Source organism: Trachinotus anak, unplaced genomic scaffold, assembly GCF_046630095.1.
Source record: "Trachinotus anak isolate AG129_WGS33_773 ecotype Australia unplaced genomic scaffold, CSIRO_AGI_Tana_v1 ptg000011l, whole genome shotgun sequence".
Lineage (NCBI taxonomy): Eukaryota > Metazoa > Chordata > Actinopteri > Carangiformes > Carangidae > Trachinotus > Trachinotus anak.
The window spans coordinates 19,490,456-19,510,520 of record NW_027273862.1 but is presented as its reverse complement, the minus strand read 5'-3'; the positions used below and the strand labels follow the sequence as shown (position 1 = coordinate 19,510,520).

At 39.8% G+C, this 20,065-nt stretch overlaps 2 protein-coding genes across 2 annotated transcripts; both read left to right on the top strand.

The window, feature by feature from the left end:
• The first annotated feature begins 751 nt into the window (after nt 1–751).
• Nucleotides 752–12,352, top strand: ppef1 (protein phosphatase, EF-hand calcium binding domain 1). The gene is made up of 20 exons (XM_071488986.1): nt 752–1,015; nt 1,196–2,411; nt 3,045–3,213; nt 4,631–4,663; nt 4,959–5,086; nt 5,189–5,249; nt 6,662–6,825; nt 6,946–7,060; nt 7,444–7,490; nt 7,648–7,814; nt 7,919–7,955; nt 8,116–8,265; nt 8,686–8,837; nt 8,953–9,193; nt 9,293–9,478; nt 9,571–9,713; nt 10,138–10,244; nt 10,343–10,506; nt 11,484–11,568; nt 11,674–12,352. The coding sequence occupies exons 3-20, from the start codon at nt 3,147–3,149 to the stop codon at nt 11,898–11,900; spliced, it is 2,274 nt and encodes a 757-aa protein (XP_071345087.1). The 5' UTR covers nt 752–1,015; nt 1,196–2,411; nt 3,045–3,146; the 3' UTR covers nt 11,901–12,352.
• Nucleotides 12,353–12,612: 260 nt separating this feature from the next.
• nae1 (nedd8 activating enzyme E1 subunit 1) lies at nt 12,613–19,385 on the top strand. The gene is made up of 20 exons (XM_071488987.1): nt 12,613–12,770; nt 13,194–13,297; nt 13,386–13,446; nt 13,544–13,574; nt 13,802–13,873; nt 14,189–14,268; nt 14,453–14,562; nt 14,892–15,001; nt 15,096–15,158; nt 15,279–15,342; nt 15,425–15,516; nt 15,662–15,721; nt 15,851–15,984; nt 16,150–16,225; nt 16,880–16,919; nt 17,504–17,590; nt 17,732–17,824; nt 18,293–18,407; nt 18,542–18,591; nt 18,691–19,385. Exons 1-20 carry the CDS (start codon nt 12,721–12,723, stop codon nt 18,798–18,800), a joined length of 1,602 nt encoding a protein of 533 aa, XP_071345088.1. The 5' UTR covers nt 12,613–12,720; the 3' UTR covers nt 18,801–19,385.
• Nucleotides 19,386–20,065: the final 680 nt, after the last annotated feature.

The following is a 20,065-nucleotide window of genomic DNA, read 5'->3' as shown; positions in this document are numbered from 1 at the left end:
CAAACAATATGAATCTATATCTATAAATTCTCACAGCTGAGATTTCTTTTGAATTTACTGTAAAATGAGAGAAAAGGGGCCAAAATATTCTTCAAAAATAAACCCACAATTTTGCTTCTCTATGAGTTTCTCTCTCTAGTGACAACATTTGTGATAAGTTATGAAGGAAAAGCCTAAATGCAGGAAGTCAGCCACTTCCACACTCTTTGCAAGATGCAGCCATGATCAGTATAATGTATTATAAGACCAAAATTCATAAAGAAAAGGTAAAAGCACCCTTAAATTACTAATACTCATGTGGTGAATGTGAATAACGCCCAAAAACCAATTAACTTTTTTGCACTTTCAAAAAAGGTGAATTAATGTTTCCTCTTCACTGGTACATGGAACATTTAGGGGATTTAAAAAAGACAAAATATAACAAATTAATATTACATTTCCTCGCATCATGGAGGTGGAATTCTCATAGAAAAATACTAGAATCTATTTGCTCTTTAAAACTATTAATGATTAGAGGATAGAGTGGGATTTAAAAAAAAAAAAAACAGACATTGTGTTTTTATATTTTTTAACTGTTTTCTGCATTTTGAAGTATTGTACGTCATGGAAAATGTGGATTCAAAAGGCTAAGTGATTTTATTTGTTTATGACTTCTCTTGACTGTAGCTGCTCAGGCTGAAGAAAATCACACTGAGGGTTTTAAGGTGGGTGAAACTAATTAAGCCTAATTAAGCAAAGCTGTTTTCAATTTGCGTTCATTAAAACATCCGTCTTACTCCTCACGCACTCTTTGCCTCCTTGCTCTCATTACCAGTCGCCTTATTAAAAAGAAAAAGAAAAAAAAAAAAAAAAAAAAAAAAGAAGCTGCTGTAAATTTTAAATCTTCTGAGTGAATTTCTGACAAGGCTGACAGAACAAAATGAAGGCTCCTGTTCGGGCAACACCCAGGATTCCTCCACAAAGGAAGAAGAGGAGTCGAGCCTACACCACTCTCATCTACAGAGCTCATAAAGAGGTCAGAACGGTCTTTAGGAATTAACCAAACATACTTAATTTTCAAAGGACGAACTTAATGTTACAGTAGATCAAAAATCTTTTGTGCAGGTTAGTGGTTTTTGATTAAGAGCATGAAAAGAGTCCTCTGCTCTTAAGTGATACTGGAAAAACCTCCCGTGACCTTTCATCTCCTCTGCAGGTTGCTCTGGCTGGGATGAGGGGTCCAGACCTCCTGACCGGTCGGCTCGGTTTGCCCAGACCAGTCCTGCTGAGACTGGTGAGCTTGGAGGCTTCCCGCCTGTCAAAAACCAACAGAGTAAAAGTCGTCACGCTGCAGGAGATCAATGATGCTGTCACGCTGATACGACACAAGATCTGTACAAGAGCTGCTGCATGAAGAGATGGACTTGATCTAAACTAAATTTTAATACTTATATTAAAGAGTTTTTATTTAAATCTGTTGGCTTCATGCAAAGCTCGTGTGTTGATGTGCTATGTGTTCAACAAATTGAAGTTGTACAATCAGACATGTCAAAAGGGTCTCGGGACAGGATTTGTGAGTTCCTATGAAGTTTAAAAAATTCAAACTTTGTGATTATGGTACATGCTGGAATAACTTTGTTTCCTGGTTGCAGCTCTCAGATTTGGTGCACAAAGGTCATTTGGCCAGATTTTGGCCATCATGCTCCAATAGGACACACGTTTCTATCTCTTACACAAATAAAAAAAAAAAAACTTGAAGTATGCTTTCACTTACTGATCAAATCCAGTCAAATCTGCTCTCAACAAAAAAAAAAGTGAGTAGGTTTTAACATGAGCTCTACTGCTTCCTTACATGCTTGCGTCAGTTTGCTCTGTTGGCTGGCCTGTCCCTTCATCTCCTACTTTGATTTGCCCACACATGTTGACCCAAATCCGCTTTGAGAGATGGGTTTGGGTCTGAATGACCCTCTAACAGCCATTAAAAGGCGCCAAGTCCACACTGGATTAAACCCAACACTTTCCTGGCCACTACTTTCTCATAAAAATCCTGAAAGGAATTAACAGGCCTCCTCGTTGTTAAGCTAAAAGAAATTGCCCTCACTTGTGGCACAGAAGCTACAAAGGGCACACGTTGACGGAGGAGTCGTGGGACGCTTGTCGAGCTGACAGTAACCCGGGAAATGTGCGGAACAGCGGCTCCTCCGCGCTGTGCTCCGCTGAAGTGACGACGCCTCCGTCTCCTCTGTGCGCCCTGGGCGCTCCTCCTGCAGCCTCCATGCGTCCCTGCGAACACTTCGCCGCCGTATCCCCTTCTCCCAGCAGTCATTTAGCGTAACCTTTATCTGTAAATTTGTTTTTTGTTTTTTTTCAGGCATCACATGGATTACGGCATCCCATTCATGTTTTCCGGTTCGCACGGATTCAACCTGCAGGTAGGAACCATAAAAAAAAAAACAAAAAACAAACACTGCTGCTTTTATTTGCTCCGGATGCGTAAAACAAGCACGCCTGGAGTGAATATATCGTAGTATGAATATGGTAGGAAGATGATGCGCAATAAGCAACATTTACCTGTTAGCTTGGGTTGTTCGACTCATTTCCCTTGATCTGTCAAAAGCTGGGGCTGTTCAGGAGTGTTGCAGCGTAAGCAGCCATTCATTTTTGTTCCTATTAGTGTGGCACATGTTTGAGGTTCGTAAATTGAAGCCTGATTGTGATGCACATTGCTGACAATCAGTATTTAATAGTTTGGAACATAACTAGATAATTTAGCCTCAAGCAACCGTCTTTATCATCAATGCCATAAAATGGGATTTTAATATCTGTATTACACAGTTTCATTACAAGCAGGTTCATCTATGAATCAATCCTTACAGCAGGCCAGCATGTGCACTGAGTAGAAAACGGTGACTGCAGCTGGGTGAGGTGGTGAGCCCTGCTGCTGTGATGTGAGACTGGCTGAAGTGAACTCTGATACTGAAAAAGCAGAGAGTGAAACACACACACGTTCCTTTCACCCTCGCTGGTTGATGCAGCACGATAACTGCAGTGTTCCTACTCCTCAGGTCCCTGTGCCACGGTCCAGCACCACCAGCCAGATGTGACCCACTGCTACCTGTTTGGGAAACACTGACTAATGTGAACCTGGGACCTCCCCGGTAGTCAACATGGGATGTGGCACATCTGTTGCCACGGAAACACAAGGGAGTGCACAAAATTTAACTGGCTCAAAAGGCAGGTAGCTGTTGTTGTGGTTTCTACAATCGTGGTCCATCCAGGACTGACTCATGCTTTCTTTGTCCTGTCAGCTGGAAGGTTTTCACATTTGGACCTGTTTTCCACAGGTGTGAAAAGAGGTGAAAGGTGTGGAAAAAAAAAAAACACAGTGGCATCAAATTAGAGCTGGCATGTTCTTACACCTGGTCTGTAGACAGACAAGCTGAGCACAAATAGCCCATAAGTGTTGGATACTAATTGGAGTGCAAGCTCAGAAATAAGCTGAATGAGGCTTTCAGCAAAAACCTAATGAAATAACAAGGAGCAGCTCTGACTCCTTCCACAGACTTTCAGTTGCATTTAAGATTTTGCTAATCTAAAACCTACGCACACTCTGACACCCCAGTTTTCAATATATAGTATATATATACAGTATAGATCCTATTGTCCTCTTCTCAGTCCACATTAAAACACTCGAGCTGAAACAAATAGTTGATAAACCAATCAGTCAAATGACAGAAGATCAATCAGAAACTATTTTGATAAATTAGAAATCTTAAAAATGGTATTTATTTCTTTTCTTCTTTATTTATATAGGGACAACCAATTCCACATAATATATACATACATTAAAGCACAAAATTCAACAACAGAGCAAGCAGAAATTTCAGATATTCTCTGTTTGCAGTTTCTCAAATGTTGATATTTGCACATCTGAAGATGTTACCTAGGACCCTGTGAAATTGTGATGGGCATTTTGTCCCTGTTTCACATTTCAGAGATTTTTTAAATTAAGAAAAGAAAAGGAGAGAGAAAGAAAGAAAGTTGTGCCTTGTTAAATACTAAAGATGACTGCAGTCAGGTTGCCTGGATTTTGATTCAGTTTTAGAGATTTGTTTGTGTCCTTATTAAGCAGAATTCTTGTTGTTTAGTTTTTATTGTTGAAGTAATTGTCTTCCTCCTCCTTTTATTTTGTTGATCTCCTCTGTGAAGCGCTTTGTAAGATTATTTAGGAAGTGCCCCTTACATAGTGTATTATATGCTTAAATCATGGTGGCATTGTGGTTTTCTATTTTACACATCTCAGTTTCACTTTGTGTAGTATGAATCTGATAATAATAATCATTTTTGCAGTTGTTATTTTTCCTTGGACTTGTTACACACACACACAAACACACACAGACAACAGATGTTTGACAGATGGTGCTTTTCTTTCTTTGCAGTCCGTCTCCTCTCTTCTATTTAATGAGTGCTGTTTCTCCTGAAAGCTCTTTTAATTTGCTTTGTTTTTCCCGTCCCGCTGTTGCTCGTGACCTCCCCTGTGTCTTGTTATCTCTTGTACTGTATGTGTGTCTGTGTGTGCGTTGATCTGCACATTATTTTATTCAATTACCAGTTTCTTTTGCTGAATTGTACTCTTGTTTTCCTCTCACAGATGGAACAGTCAAGACTCCAACCCCGGCTCTGAGTAAGGGACTCTCTAAAGATCAGCCTGGGACATACGAGTCATGTGCATGCATCTCTGTGCATTTGAACATTTCACATATTCACCTGATGCAGAAAAGATACAGTAGAATTAGCTTCTGCTTTTGGGTCAGAATCAGTTTGTGAATGAGAGACACCAGTGCAATGAAACATGCCATGCTGTGCTCTGCTAGAGTCTCTCATGTCATCTTCATAAACTGTTTGTAGAATATGTGACTCCCGATATTTAAACATGTCTCCCAACTGAATAAAATGTAACAGGTGATATTTTGTTGTAGCTATGAAGGCAGCTGTTTTGATCCAGCGATGGTACCGGCGCTACGTGGCCCGTCTTGAGATGAGGCGCAGGTACACCTGGAACATCTTTCAGTCGATTGAATATGCTGGAGAACAGGACCAGCTGCAGGTGACTGTACGCACGCATTTCACCCCCGCTCAAAAACTTGGATACATATGTGTGCTAATTTTCAGAAGCATTGTAAAGCTTACACACTTTGTCTATCCTCAGCTATCCAGTTTCTTCAGTTTCATGCTGGACAACTTCACTCAGCTGAATGGAAATGGGCCAGGTTAGGAACAAAAATCTTTTTATCTACAGGAAGTGTACATTAGTTAGCAGCATGTGTATTAAAAACTCTCAGTAAAGGTGGTTTTATTTTAGAAAATAATATTTTATACTTTTGAAAAAACAAAGAAACACATCTTTAGGGAAATATAATAATGACAGATGAAATTTTGATCATGCAGTAATTTCAAACCCGTCATTAGTTGGTGTTTTAATGGTTTTTGTTTTGAACATTTTATGTAGATATATATATTTTTACTTCCATCAAATTAGCACCAGTGTTATTCATACCACTGTACTTTGTACTAGATTAGAAAACCCATTGCATATACCCTGTTGCTTAGCAACAGGCTGTGAATGTGGAGGCCAGTGGTGGTTGGTGTGTTGCACTGACACAGCTGTGGCTTGAGTGTGTATTGACCCGCTCATCCAGCTAAAAAGCACAATGCTCCATTGACAAGCTAATCCTTAGGTCAGCTCACCTACAGTACAGCCACTTCATGGGTTTTACATTGAGTCAGTGATGCAAAGAACCCAGACTCTGTTGTCTGTATTTATTATATACAGCAGCTGTGTGTATATGTGTATGTGTGTGTGTGTGTGTGTGTGTGTGTGTGTGTGTGTGTGTGTGTGTGTGTGTGTGTGTGTGTGTGTGTGTGTGTGTGTGTGTATTTAAGAGACAGAACAGAGGGCATTTAGTAGACACTAAGGGGGGAAATAGACAAAAGACTTAAAAAAAATAGAAATAGGCCTGTAGGTAGATGTTTGTTCATGCCTTTCTTGTGTGCATAAATTAGAGGCCATCGGTTTTTCATTAGCATATTGGAGTGGTCTTTCAATACAACTCAGTGAGGTCATGCGGATCAGGACATGGTGTTGTGTCAAGCTGTTTATTACAAGGAACTACAAATTAAAATCTGCTTTAAATCACAGAGTAAACAATTCATTTTTTCCTTACAAAAGATTTGATTTCATCTCATGTTACCTAAAGGCACAGTCTGATTGCTGTTCTGTGCTCTTTTACAATGAAAAAAGAACCTAGAGTATCACCTTTTTTAATTCTATACATTCTTCCCTGTCAAAACCTGGAGCTTACATTACCCACAATACAATTCAACAATTTAACTTAAGGATTTTGGACACCTGGAGCCACAAAAGGCTTTTATACAACTTTTTTTTTTTACATATGCAATCATGCTAAACACTTTGATAGAGAGATCTGTGGAGTTCCCATTTGATATTTCAATCCATCATGGATATTCATATTCATATTCATCAGTAAGAATGCTGTTGTTTCATTGTCAGTGAGTGTGCCATGAACAAGATAAGAATGTATGTTTATGAAACTCAAAAGACATTTGTGAGAATAAGTCTTGAGCTCAGTATGTTCACAGCTACACACACTGTGACCTCCAGACTTGATCTCCCAGCTGCTGGATCCAGTGCTGGACCCCTGGTTAGACAGAGACACCTGCTACAACCTGATCCCTGTGCCAGAGTCGTACACCGGGCCCCGACTATCGTTTCCTCTCTCCATCTCTGACACGAACGCTCTGCTCAGTGCATTTAAGGAGCAGCAGGTACCATCTATGTGTCTTTGGTCTTTCTTGCTCTCACTTTTGATTGTCTGTTTTTGTTTTTGTTTTTTTCGATTTTTTTAAATCTTTATTTCAGGGATTCATTACCTTTCTCCCACATAGACTCTACATGCCAGATATGTTCTGCAGCTGCTGTATGAGACCAAAAAACTCCTAAAACAGATGCCCAACGTCATCCACTTATCAACCTCCTACACCAAAGAGATCACTATATGTGGTAGGTGACCATGGCCTCACATTCACTTGTCCTTGTTTTCAGTATACTTGCAAAGGAGAATGAAAAGGAGTGTGCGTCTGTTACATACAGTACACTGAGTCACTGAATAAATGAATGACCTGCTTATTGGGTAAATGATCGCTGATGTCTGTAAATGCGTATTAAACACAATTCACTGTATCTTAATGGCACCATTCCAAGAAAGGAGCCCTTGTTTATTTGCACACTGATAAGCCACTTGACTCCTCTTCCACGGCGACCACCTCCTGCAGAGTTGCATCTCATTAGACTCAAGAATACTCGTGACTACAACAAAAGAAACGCACACATTAGGATTCTCTTATTCTGGCTTCTCTAATGCTTTTCTTTTGCATTTTGTACAGGTGATCTGCATGGGCGGCTCGATGACTTACTTCTCATATTTTATAAGGTAAAGCTATATATTTTTTGAATACAACAAATTTAAAATTTGTGGAAGAATTAAATCTAATTTAAACAAGCAGATGTTTGTGACAGTCAAGACCACATCTCTAAGCTCTGGTTTTACATATGTGACAATGTGTTGACTGAATGTTGCTGTTGTTCAGAATGGACTTCCCTCTGCGGAGACACCATATGTGTTTAATGGGGACTTTGTGGACCGTGGGAAAAAGTCGATTGAAGTGGTCATCCTCCTGTTCGCCTACCTTCTGCTTTACCCCGACTACATGCACCTGAACCGAGGAAACCATGAAGACCACATAATGAACCTCAGGTAGGTGGGAGGAAGAGTTGAAATGAAAGAAAATATTAATCCATCTAGGTTTAGCACAAACAGGAACAGTATCTCAGTGTGATGATTTTATGTTGTCGTTTCAGATATGGGTTCACAAAAGAAGTCATGCAGAAGTACAAGGTACGATAAAGTTCAGATACACGTCATTATTCTGCTTTTATTATGTACAGAACTACTGTTGCACATTCTGCAGGTTGTGACTGATGACTGTAACAGCTGGTGGAGCTGGCTGCATTGTGAAATTAATTCATTTTTTAAATTTTACTGTTACTGTGCGCAGACTCACGGCCGTGAGATCCTCCAGCTGTTTCAGGACATTTTCAGCCTTCTGCCAGTTGCGACAGTCATTGATGGGAAGATCCTGATCGTTCACGGAGGGATATCAGACCAGACTGACCTGGACTTCCTCAGCTCCATAGAGAGGCACAAGGTCAGTGGAAGCAAGCAGCCAACCTTCACCCTTCCCCCTTCCTCTCCAATTACACTTTTAGATGCAATGCAATAATCAGTTTGGGCCACTAGATGTCAGAAAAACATTTTGTCATGGCTGACATGTTAGCAAACAGCAGACATGGAGTCATTGGGGGCATGTTTCTCTCCATTTAGTTGTGGTCTCCACCAACTACTGAGCAGAATATCTGGGTTATGAGCTTGCTACATGTTAGACTTTCTTCAGCAGCCTGTTAGTAACTTTGTATATCTGCTGTAAGACTGGATTAACAACAACTCCGAAGTGGGCAGCAGTTGCACATTTTATGCTATAGTCATTCCTTATGTCAGGCCAGTTCGTTTTAGTACATAGTACCATTATTCTCACCTTATTTCTGTCTTCCCTTCTCTGCTCTCCTAGGTGAAATCTGCCCTGAGGTTTCCCAGACGCAGTTTGGAGCAGCTGGACATCGGTCAGTCCTGCAGACAGGCAAAAAGGATGAGGTCGACAGACAGCTCTCGTCCCAGCAGCAGCCGCAGCCACAGCAAGAACCAAAGAACTCCCAATCTGAGGTCTGACGGCAGCCCACAGATGCTTACAGATGTTACATGTTTTTAAGCTCAATGTACAGTTGGACTTTTTGTTTAAAATGACAGACCCTCTTTTGTGTTTGTTTTCTTTCTGAAGAAAGAGGCGATGCAGGCTCAGCCGACAAGATAGCGCCGTCTCCACTTCTTCCTCCTCCTCATCCTCCTCCTCCTCCTCTTCGCTCTGCTCTCCTCGAACTCCATCCTGCCTCTCGCCTCGTCCATGCCCGTCCTCTCCCAGCATGCCTTACAATATCAACGTCCTCCAAGTGCCTTTCCTGGATTCTCTGTCCTCTGTTCCCCCTCCTGCACCGCCTCAAAATGAACGGGAATGGAAACAGGTCTGAGGGCCGGAGAAATTACTACTGTTCAACTGTGCCCCATTGTGATGTGTTCTGCATTTTATTCAGCACTTTCACCAGCTTTCCTCTCTCCTGCAGATAGTGGATATATTGTGGAGTGACCCTAAAACCCAAGAAGGCTGCTGCCCCAACACATTCAGAGGAGGAGGCTGTTACTTCGGCCCTGACGTCACCCAGAGACTACTACTCCAACACGGACTCCAGCTGCTCATCAGGTCCCATGAGTGCAAACAGGAGGGATATGAGCTCTGTCATGGTGGACAGGTAGACAGGAAGCAGTAAATGTATTAAAATGATCCAAAAGTCTAAAAATGTTTGAGTCTGGAGAAATAAATGCGTGCGTGTTTGTTCAACAGGTGATCACTATTTTCTCCGCATCAAACTATTATGAGGAGGGAAGCAACCGTGGTGCCTACATCAAAGTGGGCAGAGAACTGGTTCCGCGCTTCTACCAGTACCAAGTCAGCCGCACAACACGCAAACTCACCCTGACACAGAGGTACAGCCGGGGTATGGTGTGTAACCGGTCACATTATCCACAGCTGTAGTAGAACTGGGGCAGTTAGTCGATTTTAATGGATTAGTTCATTCAAACAAAAACAAATAACATTTTTGGCAATGAAGGTAATTTATCATCTTTCTCCAGCCTCTTGTGTGAGGATTTCCTCTATTTGTGTGTTTTCAAATTGTTCTAAATCAAATATCTTTGGGTTTTAAATGCTGAGTGAGTTTTAGGATGGACCTGTGAGGCTCTGTATAGTTGTGACAGACATTTCTCACTATTTTGTGACATTTTATAGTCACAAAATAGATATTAATGGATAAAGTGAATAAATAAGTGTCAGATTAATCAATAACAATCTGACACTAGAGATTTGTGAATTATGTAAGAAAGCTAAGTTTGTTTAGCTTTGTTTTTGCAGAGTACGAGCTGCGGAAGGCTCGGCTCTCAGGGCCTTGAAAGAGAAGCTGTTTTCCCACCGCACTGAGCTGATGGCAGGCTTCCAGCAGTACGACCAGAATAACACCGGTGATCTTTACCCTCCATTTTTATTTACATTTCTTATGAACATGTATTTACTCAGGTTGGCATGTATAGTTGTTATATGTAAGCATATCTTTTTTCAGGTAATGTGTCAGTCAGTGAATGGGCTCAGGTGCTGGAGTCTGTACTGAGACTGGACCTGCCCTGGAGGACACTCCGTCCACACTTAACCCGTCTGGCACCAGATGGCAGTGTGGAGTATCAATCCTGCTTCGAAGATATGGGACCTGGGATTCCCCTGCCTCAGGTCAGGAGTGCTAAAAAGTAACCAACTACATTCACCCATAGTACTGTCCTTAAGTGCTACTTGGAGAACCTTGTATTTCACTTTAGTATTTTTATTGATTACTGCAGGACTTAAATGTAAGGTAGTATTCAGATTCCTCCCTTCACAAATATTTCTCCCCATCAATCTTTCCGTTGAGTTGCTGATCCTTATTGTCCAGATTGAAATTCAGCATAAGTGTTTCGATATTGATGACAGTGCATCTGTTGGTTTTATTTCAATTTGAGTTGTAGTAAGTGAAAGAGGTTGGAAAGTTTATTCAGTATGTAGCCAAGCATGCGAAAAGAATATATAGACATAAATACAGTCTATTCAGAAAGTATTCAGATCCCTTCAATTTATTCCCATTGTGTTATGTTTCAGCCTTGTGTTAAAATGAAAAATGAATAAATAAACATTTTTTCCTCATCGATCTGCACTGAATATCATATGTTGACCAAGCAAAAAGAGAATTTTAGAATTTTTTGCAAATTCATTAAAAAGGAAAAACTGAAATACCACATTGACCTAAGTATTCAGGCCCTTTGCTTTGACTTTAAATGTGTCCTAGGTTCCTCTCATTTGTCTTGATCATCTTTGAGGTGATCAACAACCAGAGTGACTACTAGTCAACTGTATTAAATTCTCACTTTTCTGTGTTCAGTGGCTCCCTCTGTTTCTTCATGCTGTTTAAACTACAGACTCAGTCACATCCAGACTATTTAGAGCGTTAAATGCTTACATTTTAATGTGTATTGGATAATAATAATAATTCCCTTTTGTTGAATATTTTTGTAATGCAATACTTTTTGAAGGGGATTTTCTTCCAAGTAGCACTGGTACTCTTACGGTACTTCTTAGTACTATAATATAGTACTTCACTGCTGCTAATAAACACATCAAGAGGTTTAGTTGTCTGCCACCTATCTACTTTTCCTTTCCTCTCTTTCTTCTTTTAGGTCACTCCAAACTTGGCTGACACTCTGTTCAGATACAGGACAGATATTGAGATAATATTCAACATTATAGACAAAGACCATTCAGGTAAATAACTGCGGTATTTCTTGGAATACAATGTTTCTATAAAACGTGTTCAATAAAATGTGTTCCTAAAAAATTTAATCTGTGGGTGGCATGTGTTACATTCAGGTCTCATCTCCACTGAGGAGTTTCGTCACACCTGGCGTCTTTTCAGTGCCCACCTGGGCGTTGACATCGACGACAGAGCCATCGATGACCTGGCACGAAGTATCGACTTCAACAAGGACGGCAGTATAGACTTCACTGAGTTCCTGGAGGCCTTCAGAGTGGTACACAAACTGGACAACAAGGATCAGCAACTCAACGGAAAGATCGATGGCGAGAAGTATTCGTGAAGGGAGGAATCTGGATAGTACATTACATTTACGTCCTGCATGAGAAAGTAATGGAGAAAGGAAAGCAGGAATAAGATGACATAATTTAGTATCTCTTAAGCACCTTTAAACACTAAATGGTAGAGATTTGATGATGTACCTTACAATTATTGACACATTGTGTCAATTGCTGGTGTATTTTTAGCCACACTGGCAGCGGGGGCTCTGGGATAGGTAGGCTCCATCCACCACTTTTCACTTCAAAGCGAAATATGTCAGCAGCTATTGGTTGGACTGCCATTTTATACAGACATTCATGTTCCCCAGAGGATAAAAAAGTGGACACAGGTTGTATGTCACTGTAACACTGCAAGAATTGATGACTGAAGGCTTCAGGGTTAGAAAACAATAGAAGACGCACAGTTGCTAAAGTTAGGGTTTCAGCTGGTATGTGTTCAGCTGTTTACTAAATATCAATAAAATTCTTTTTTTTAGACTACTACTTATATTTCGTGTTTATTTTCACACTGTGTGTTCCATTGCTGCTTCACTCCGGCCTCCTGCCCACTGTAATAAATATACAGTGAGTTTAGTTAAACAGGCACAAACATCATGTCAGCCTGAGTAAAAAAATAGGTTCTGCAGGGTTTGATAACTGACTGCATTTTAGCAGTCAATTGCGTCGACCGGGGGGGGGGGGGGGGGGGGTCTCTCTATGGCTCTCAGTGAAAATTTGTGTCGAAAGTGCGAGGGTGAGTTTTTTGCGGCGGCATGTTTGTGTCGAATCTGCGTTTGCGGAAGTTAAAATGCGTCCATAGACATCACTCTTTGGAAAGAAACCATGGCAGCCACGAAAGCCTCCAAAGAACAGAAATACGACAGGCAGCTCAGGTATGTTTAGACAAAACCATGGATTTGTCAAGTGACTTCTAAATTGTTTTAGCTAAATGTTGTGAGTATTTTATGTGAGCGGTCCCAGCAGAGACATTGGGGAGGCAGGGACGCTAACGTTAGCTTGCGTTAGCTTTCTGTTTGCGTTATAGTTACAAACGCTAACACATTTAAGGTTAATGGGATGGCAAATGGATGCTGTGCTTGTCTTTTAGGTGTTTGCTTGCCCAGATTGCCAGCTTGTCCAATAGCAGCCATATTATGAAATACAAATACGTATATTGACTGTATCCGATGGTTAAACGAGTGTCACAACAGGGGACTGAAGCTGTCACACCAGTAGTTAGTGGCACAGTGTGTTTTTGCAGCGGTATGGGATGAATTTTATATGTTACATACATATGTAATGCTGTGTGCTTTCAGACTTTGGGGTGACCATGGTCAGGAAACACTGGAGAATGCACATGTTTGTCTCATCAACGCCACAGCGACTGGAACAGAGATACTGAAGAACCTGGTGCTTCCAGGTACACGGATGTGACTCTGTGTTGGTGATAATGCTGCAGGTGCTGATGAAAGCATCTCACTCACTGAATGAATTGATCTCTTTGTCAGGTGTTGGAGCATTCACCATAGTTGATGGGCACACAGTTTCTGGGGAAGATGTTGGAAATAAGTAAGACTCTAGTGTTTCTATGAAAGTTGAGCTAAGCCTAATTATATGTTTTAGTTTTACTTGTGCACTCATGGACCTCTTGATCTTTTTTTTGCAGCTTTTTCCTTAGCAACAACAGCATTGGAAAGGTATGCTTTGCTGAGATAAATAAATGCATGTGTTGTGATCATATCTATTTTTCTGGTTCAAGTGCACACACACACATACAGATGTAAAATTTCCTAGTTTTACAACCTGCTGTCTGTGTCTCTTTTTCACAGTTATTCACAAAATTATTTTTAATATTCTTATTAGGGAAAAAATGCAATGTATCTGCATATTTGTATGACCCCTGACCTTAGCTTTTACATTGCAGAACAGAGCACAAGCTGCTACAGAGCTGCTACAGGAACTTAACAGTGATGTCTCTGGAAACTTTGTCGAGGAGGTTAGTATTGTTTATGTTTTGACATGGTGCCGCACACGTTTTCATAATGAGCATTTTGTTGTAGTGAGGAAGGAAAACACAAATAGTTTATATTATCATAGCAATGACAATATTTACATTACACTAAAACATATTAAAATGGTGGAAAATGTACCAGACTTAAGACCAACATTTTCCACATTACAACAATAATGAGGATAAAAATGCTAAGTTTTCATTACATAAAAATAGGTCTATGGGCACAACATATGCTGTGTAAATATGCAAATGTAATGATCAGTATCATCTTTCTTGTATTTGCTATTACTCCTGCAGAGTCCAGACAAACTTCTGGACAACGATCCAGAGTTTTTCCACAGGTTTACCATAGTCATCGGTGTCCATTTGCCAGAAAGGTATGAGATATAATTCATCTTTACTCTCAACCTTAATTATAACAAGGAAAGTTATCAAGAAATTATGTATGAGCCTATTGTGTGAAAATTGTTTTGCAAAAACTGTTTTTGAATTGGCTTGATTTGTTACTTTTTATCTTTTCTGTCCTTGTGGTCTTGTCAAATTATCTCTAAAATTCAACAGCACATGTTTGAGGCTCGGCTCAGTTCTGTGGAGTGCCTCGGTACCTTTCCTAGTCTGTAAAACCTACGGCCTCATCGGCTACATGAGGCTAGTGGTACGGGAGCACACAGGTTAGTTTCCCAGCATTTATCCTAAATTCCACTTGATTTCTTGATATGATACTTTACAATACTAAATAACTTTTATTTTTAACTTTTATTGGTATTGTATTATGAAATATATAATGCTTTCTATTCAAATTGAGGCATGAACCCATGAAATTGCTAATGCAGCACTGCATTGAATAAAATGTAATAAATTACCCTCTGTAGTCATTTACATGAGATTATTGACATCTCATCTGCCCGTATCCACCCTACATGGCTTTTTCGCCGTGGCTTGTAGTTTGTAGGTATAATTCAAAATTTAATATGTATCATTTTATCGCTTCTGTCTTTAGTGATTGAATCTCACCCAGACAACGCCCTGGAGGACCTGAGGTTAGACCAGCCTTTTGGTGAATTCACGAACCACATTCAGTCCTATGACCTTGATAGCATGGACAAGAAGGTGTGTAGTTTGGTTTCAGCATGTGTGTATGCACATTAGTCAGTTTAAACCATGCCCAACTGATATTGTTCCATTTTTTTCATTTAACCTGTAGGATCACAGTCACACACCATGGATTATCATTGTCGCTAAATACCTGGAGAAATGGCTTAGTGAGGTACATTAAGTTTTCTGTTGAGTATTTGTCTGACAAAGGCTTCGTCACTGATATTCATTCTTGACTGTTTTTGTGTTTTAGTGTTGCTGTACAATAAAATGTCTGCTCTTGTCTTTGTAGCACAATGGTCAGCCACCGAAAAATTACAAAGAGAAAGAGGCCTTCAGACAGTTTATTCGGGAAGGTATCTGTGGACCTCTTGATTGTAGTTGCCTGTATGTTCAGTGACTTACCTGTGATTTAACTTTTATTTTATGTTCCATCAGGGATCCTGAAGAATGAAAATGGTGTCCCAGAGGATGAAGAAAACTTTGAGGAAGCTATTAAGAATGTCAATACTGCTTTAAACCCAACCAAGGTGCCAGATCTAAAATGCTTTTGGTTCTTAAGAGTTATCTTGTGTCCCATGCAACATGTGTCAATTTTTAACCCGCCAATCAGTCTGTTTTATATAATGTCATAATTAACACTTAAATCCAATGAGACTCCTCTTGTTTCCACAGATTCCCAGTAATGTTGAAGACCTCTTCAATAGTGAGCAGTGTAACAACATCACAGCACAGGTTTTGACTTTTCTTCCTAAGGCAGTTCCATCAAAATACACACAGTTCTATCATAGTTTCAAATAAGTAGTTATTGGAATTATTGCTTTTTAAACTGTGGTGTATATTCTGTTTGTATGTGTTTATCAGTCCACGGCCTTCTGGGTAATGCTGAGAGCTGTCAAGGAGTTTGTTCACAATGAAGGCAATGGAAGCCTACCTGTACGGGGAACCATCCCAGATATGATCGCAGACTCTCAGAAGTTTATCAACCTTCAAAATGTGTAAGTGTGGAATATGTGAGTTCTAGCTGTGTAGATAAATTTGTAGAGGGCACAAGAGCAACAGAAAAGTACTAGAAAAGACCTGTGTGGTCAAACAAGCATGCAAGATTTAATAATGTGGCTTTGTGGATGTGCGGCTGTTCATTTGTTTTTGTTTTATTTCAGTTACAGGGAAAAGGCCATGCAGGATGCAGCAGCTGTTTCTAAGCATGTAGAATGTCTGTTGCAGTCTGTTGGAAAGGTAAGCTGTAAACCCATGTCCTCACTGAATAAGAGTGTTTAGGTCAGTCAGAAAAAAGTTTGAATTTAGGACTTAATGAAACCAGTTAATATCTAGAGTTTTCAAAATAAATGTCTGGCAAGTCTGATGAATAAGCTGTGACTAGGATACGTTAGATTTGATGTTGCACAGCATGTACTCTTAAACCAATGTGACAATATTACTGTTTGTATGATCGGTAATGATCAAAGGTAAGTTGCTTAAAATGCTAATGTAGGCAAATCTATCCAACAAATAGTTGTCAAGAGAAAATGTGTGACACACCCCACAAAAAAGCATCTATAAGAAAGTGACTAACCGCTGTGCATGCATCATAATACATTTGTGGATCCAGCAACTGCATCCAGGCAAGTTTTACTTACCTGAGAAGCCAGTTTGGGATTTAACTGTGCAAACCTACAATAAAAAAAAGCTGTCATAATGAGGACACCTTTGTGTCCTCATTATGACTTTTGAATTGGTCTTGCATGCAGCCATGTTGAGATTAAATTATAATACCATTAATAGACTTTGCGCTGACATACTAAATAAATGGGTGGAAATAGTTTTTACTTGAAATGGATTTAACTAAAAAGGGTTTCTGCTGAAATTACTTCTAATTTTCCTTTCCACAAGCCACCGGAGAGCATCTCTGAAAAGGACATTAAACTGTTCTGTAAGTAACCCACTCTTGAATTAACACCCCTTTCCCTCACATTTTTTCATTCAGGCATAATCAATGGGTATATTTGCCCAAAAAATCCACACTGTATAGACTGTGATTTAGAGTTATTTATTTTATATTGAGATGTGCATTTGGGGTTTCATTATGTCACAGTTCCATAAGTATATTATCAATTAAGTTATGTAATGCAAGAAAATCGGTTATAATGTCCCTATGTGAAATAGTGCAGCCTTTAATTGTAACTCGTGTAATATGCATGTAAATATACCCTCTGGGGATCTGTGTATTTACACACGTTGGTATGTCTGAATCGAAACTGCCTTACGCTGTATATTCATCAGTCAAATATTGTTACTTATTTAGCAGCACTTGAAGCACTACATCTGTTATGAGTTGCCATCGTGCAGCAGTGTTTCCTTTTCTTACTTGAAGTTTCTTTTTCTCTTGTAATGCTGTCACTGTATGTTCTTTCAGACTTAAGAACTCAGTCTGCATACAAGTGTAGCTTAATCTGTTACATTGCTGGTTGTCGCAGCACTTCATTCCTAACTGTAGGCATTTATGTTGGCATCTAGGTAAGAATGCATCCTTTCTGAGGGTGGTGCGCTGCAGATCACTGGGTGAAGAATATAGTGTGGATTCAGTAAATAAAGATGAAATCAGTAAGTTGGAAATAAATTTCCTTTCTGACTGTTCAGTGTTGTTCATGGTCATTTATTATGTTAGTGCTAACTCTTGTACTGTTTTCTATTTTGCTAAGCGTAAAGCATATTCACCAATTACCGATAACTGTGTTTTCTCAGCCTCATGCATGGACAGTCCAGATAGCGAGATGGTCTTCTACCTCATGCTTCGCGCTGTTGATCGCTTCTATCAGCAGCACTCCCGCTACCCAGGTACGGCCAAGGTCCATACAGATGACAAACACATCCATGGAGCTGACACTTCACAACTTAACAGAATCAGATGGGTTTTTTTGTGTTTATGTTACTCAGTCATTGACAGACTATACCAGCTTGTGCCATGTACAGGGAATCCATGTTAATGTGGGTTTCTACAAGTACAGAAAAAATGGTAGTAGCTACAACTTTAAGATACTCGCAGTCTCTAGTCAATGAGCATTACAGCTGCATGTTTTTGTAGCTCCTTTACATTTAACATTGATACCATTTGTTGGGCCTTTAAATCATATTGGTTGAGCTGTGATTGAGCCTTGTCAATATTTATAATGCCATCATCCCAAGAGCTCTGGGTGAGACTACCCTGATGTTGAAAGGGGCTTGCAGGTGTATCAAGAGGTATTATTTTTTCTCTGAAGAATTATTTAGATCATTCTTCCTGATGCCACGTCCTCTTCTTACCAGGGGTTTACAACTACCAGGTTGAGGAGGACATCAGCAAACTGAAGCTCTGTGTAAACAGCCTATTGCAGGAGTACAGCCTCAACATCAACATCAAAGACGACTATATCCATGAGTTGTAAGTCATTGTCACTGCTGAATTTACTGTTTAGAGGGCTTGTTAAAGACTGTGCCAAATGTTGTTAATATTACAATATCATTGATCATAATTGATAATAATAGTTTTTCCATATACTCTTTAATAACCCGCAGCTGTCGATATGGTGCAGCAGAGCCACACACAGTTGCAGCATTTTTGGGAGGTAAAGTTTTTAGCACTCTTCAGATGTGCAGCATAGCTCACTCAAATAGTGCTGATAAATCAAAGATGTATATTAACTTTTGTCAATATGTTTGTTTAGGATCAGCTGCTCAAGAGGCCATCAAGATCATCAGCCACCAGTTTGTGCCCTTTAGCAACACTTTCATTTACAACGCAATGTCACAGACCTCTGCCACCTTTCATTTGTGAATTCAGTCACTTTTCTTAAAGAAATATCAGAAAATAGGGCAAGAATGAAAGATGCATTTACTGAACCACCCAGCTTTAATAAATCCAAACTGTAAACTCCACATGAGGTTTTGAAAGAGGGGAGAAAGAAGAAAGCGTTTTTATCACATTTGAATGGGATTACTTCATAAATGTGTGCACAAACACCTAAACATATTCTTCATGGAGATCAAAAGTCAGGACTCTTTCGACTAAATGTTCTGTTGATCATAAAGCTTTGCCGTCCTGTCAGAAGTTCTTGAAGGGGAATAAATCAGGGTGGCACCCACAGGATTTCCTCAAACATTTTTTTTTCAGCAGACACCATTAAACAAAGTTGGAAATGGAACTAGCAAATTCAAAACCTTCACGTGTAATATTTTCAATTGTGAAACTCCACATTTCTGGATGATATATTACAATGTAGCAGCACTTTGTCTACTTTAATCACAGCTGTCTCTTGTTGTATTGTGTTTGGAACAAGGTGGGGGATTTTTGTTTAAATTGAAAATGAAAAAAAATGAACAGTGTTTGAATTGCATTGCTATAAAAATATTCAACATTTTACCTGAATTTGTTTACTTCAATATAAACAGTGAAGTTAACACATTCACCACACATCTTTTACTGTGAAAATGATTGTCCCTAGTGTATCTGCCAACAGTTGGGCCGGCACAGTTTCACCACTGCTCAGATACACTCTGGTAAACACACAGAGTTAAGCGACTGTGATTTGTTGACTTATTTAAAAGTTGAAACAAGGATTACACAGTTATTTAGCCAGAACAAATGTTAGCTGACAAGCATGTGAGCTTCTTGAGAGGCCCTGAATGTGACTTGCCCCCTGGCAAGATTAAGATGACTTTTGCTGAGGGTGGATGACATTAATTAATCCAACACTAGAGGGCGCCCTTCCCAGTTTGACCATTCCTGTGTCCACATGTAGTTTATTTCACATACCTGATCAGTGACCAATTTCTGAATGCTGACCCTTGCGTTTGGCATAGTTAGTTGTAGGATGTTAACAAAAAACTAGTAAAGTTAATTATCAACCAATATGTTGTTTCTCAGTACACTCAGGACACTGGTCTTCGTAGTGAGTATGATCTAACATGCAGCACAGATCCCCGTTAGAGAATGATGTTGTGAGGGGTCGTTGTGATGTAACTGTTGGGCAGGGTGAAGATTTTCATTTGTTGTTTTTTTTCCCAGACTGGCAGAATGGAAATTTGCCCTCAGCAGATCTT

Coding starts and splice junctions, on each gene's coding strand:
- ppef1 (XM_071488986.1), top strand. CDS start 3,147: ATGGGATGTGGCACATCTGTTGCCACGGAAACACAAGGGAGTGCACAA. Junction 4,664..4,958: donor GACTCCAACCCCGGCTCTGA/GTAAGGGACTCT, acceptor ATTTTGTTGTAG/CTATGAAGGCAGCTGTTTTG. Junction 8,266..8,685: donor GCTCCATAGAGAGGCACAAG/GTCAGTGGAAGC, acceptor CTGCTCTCCTAG/GTGAAATCTGCCCTGAGGTT.
- nae1 (XM_071488987.1), top strand. CDS start 12,721: ATGGCAGCCACGAAAGCCTCCAAAGAACAGAAATACGACAGGCAGCTC. Junction 14,269..14,452: donor GGTGTCCATTTGCCAGAAAG/GTATGAGATATA, acceptor AAAATTCAACAG/CACATGTTTGAGGCTCGGCT. Junction 15,985..16,149: donor TTTATCAACCTTCAAAATGT/GTAAGTGTGGAA, acceptor GTTTTATTTCAG/TTACAGGGAAAAGGCCATGC.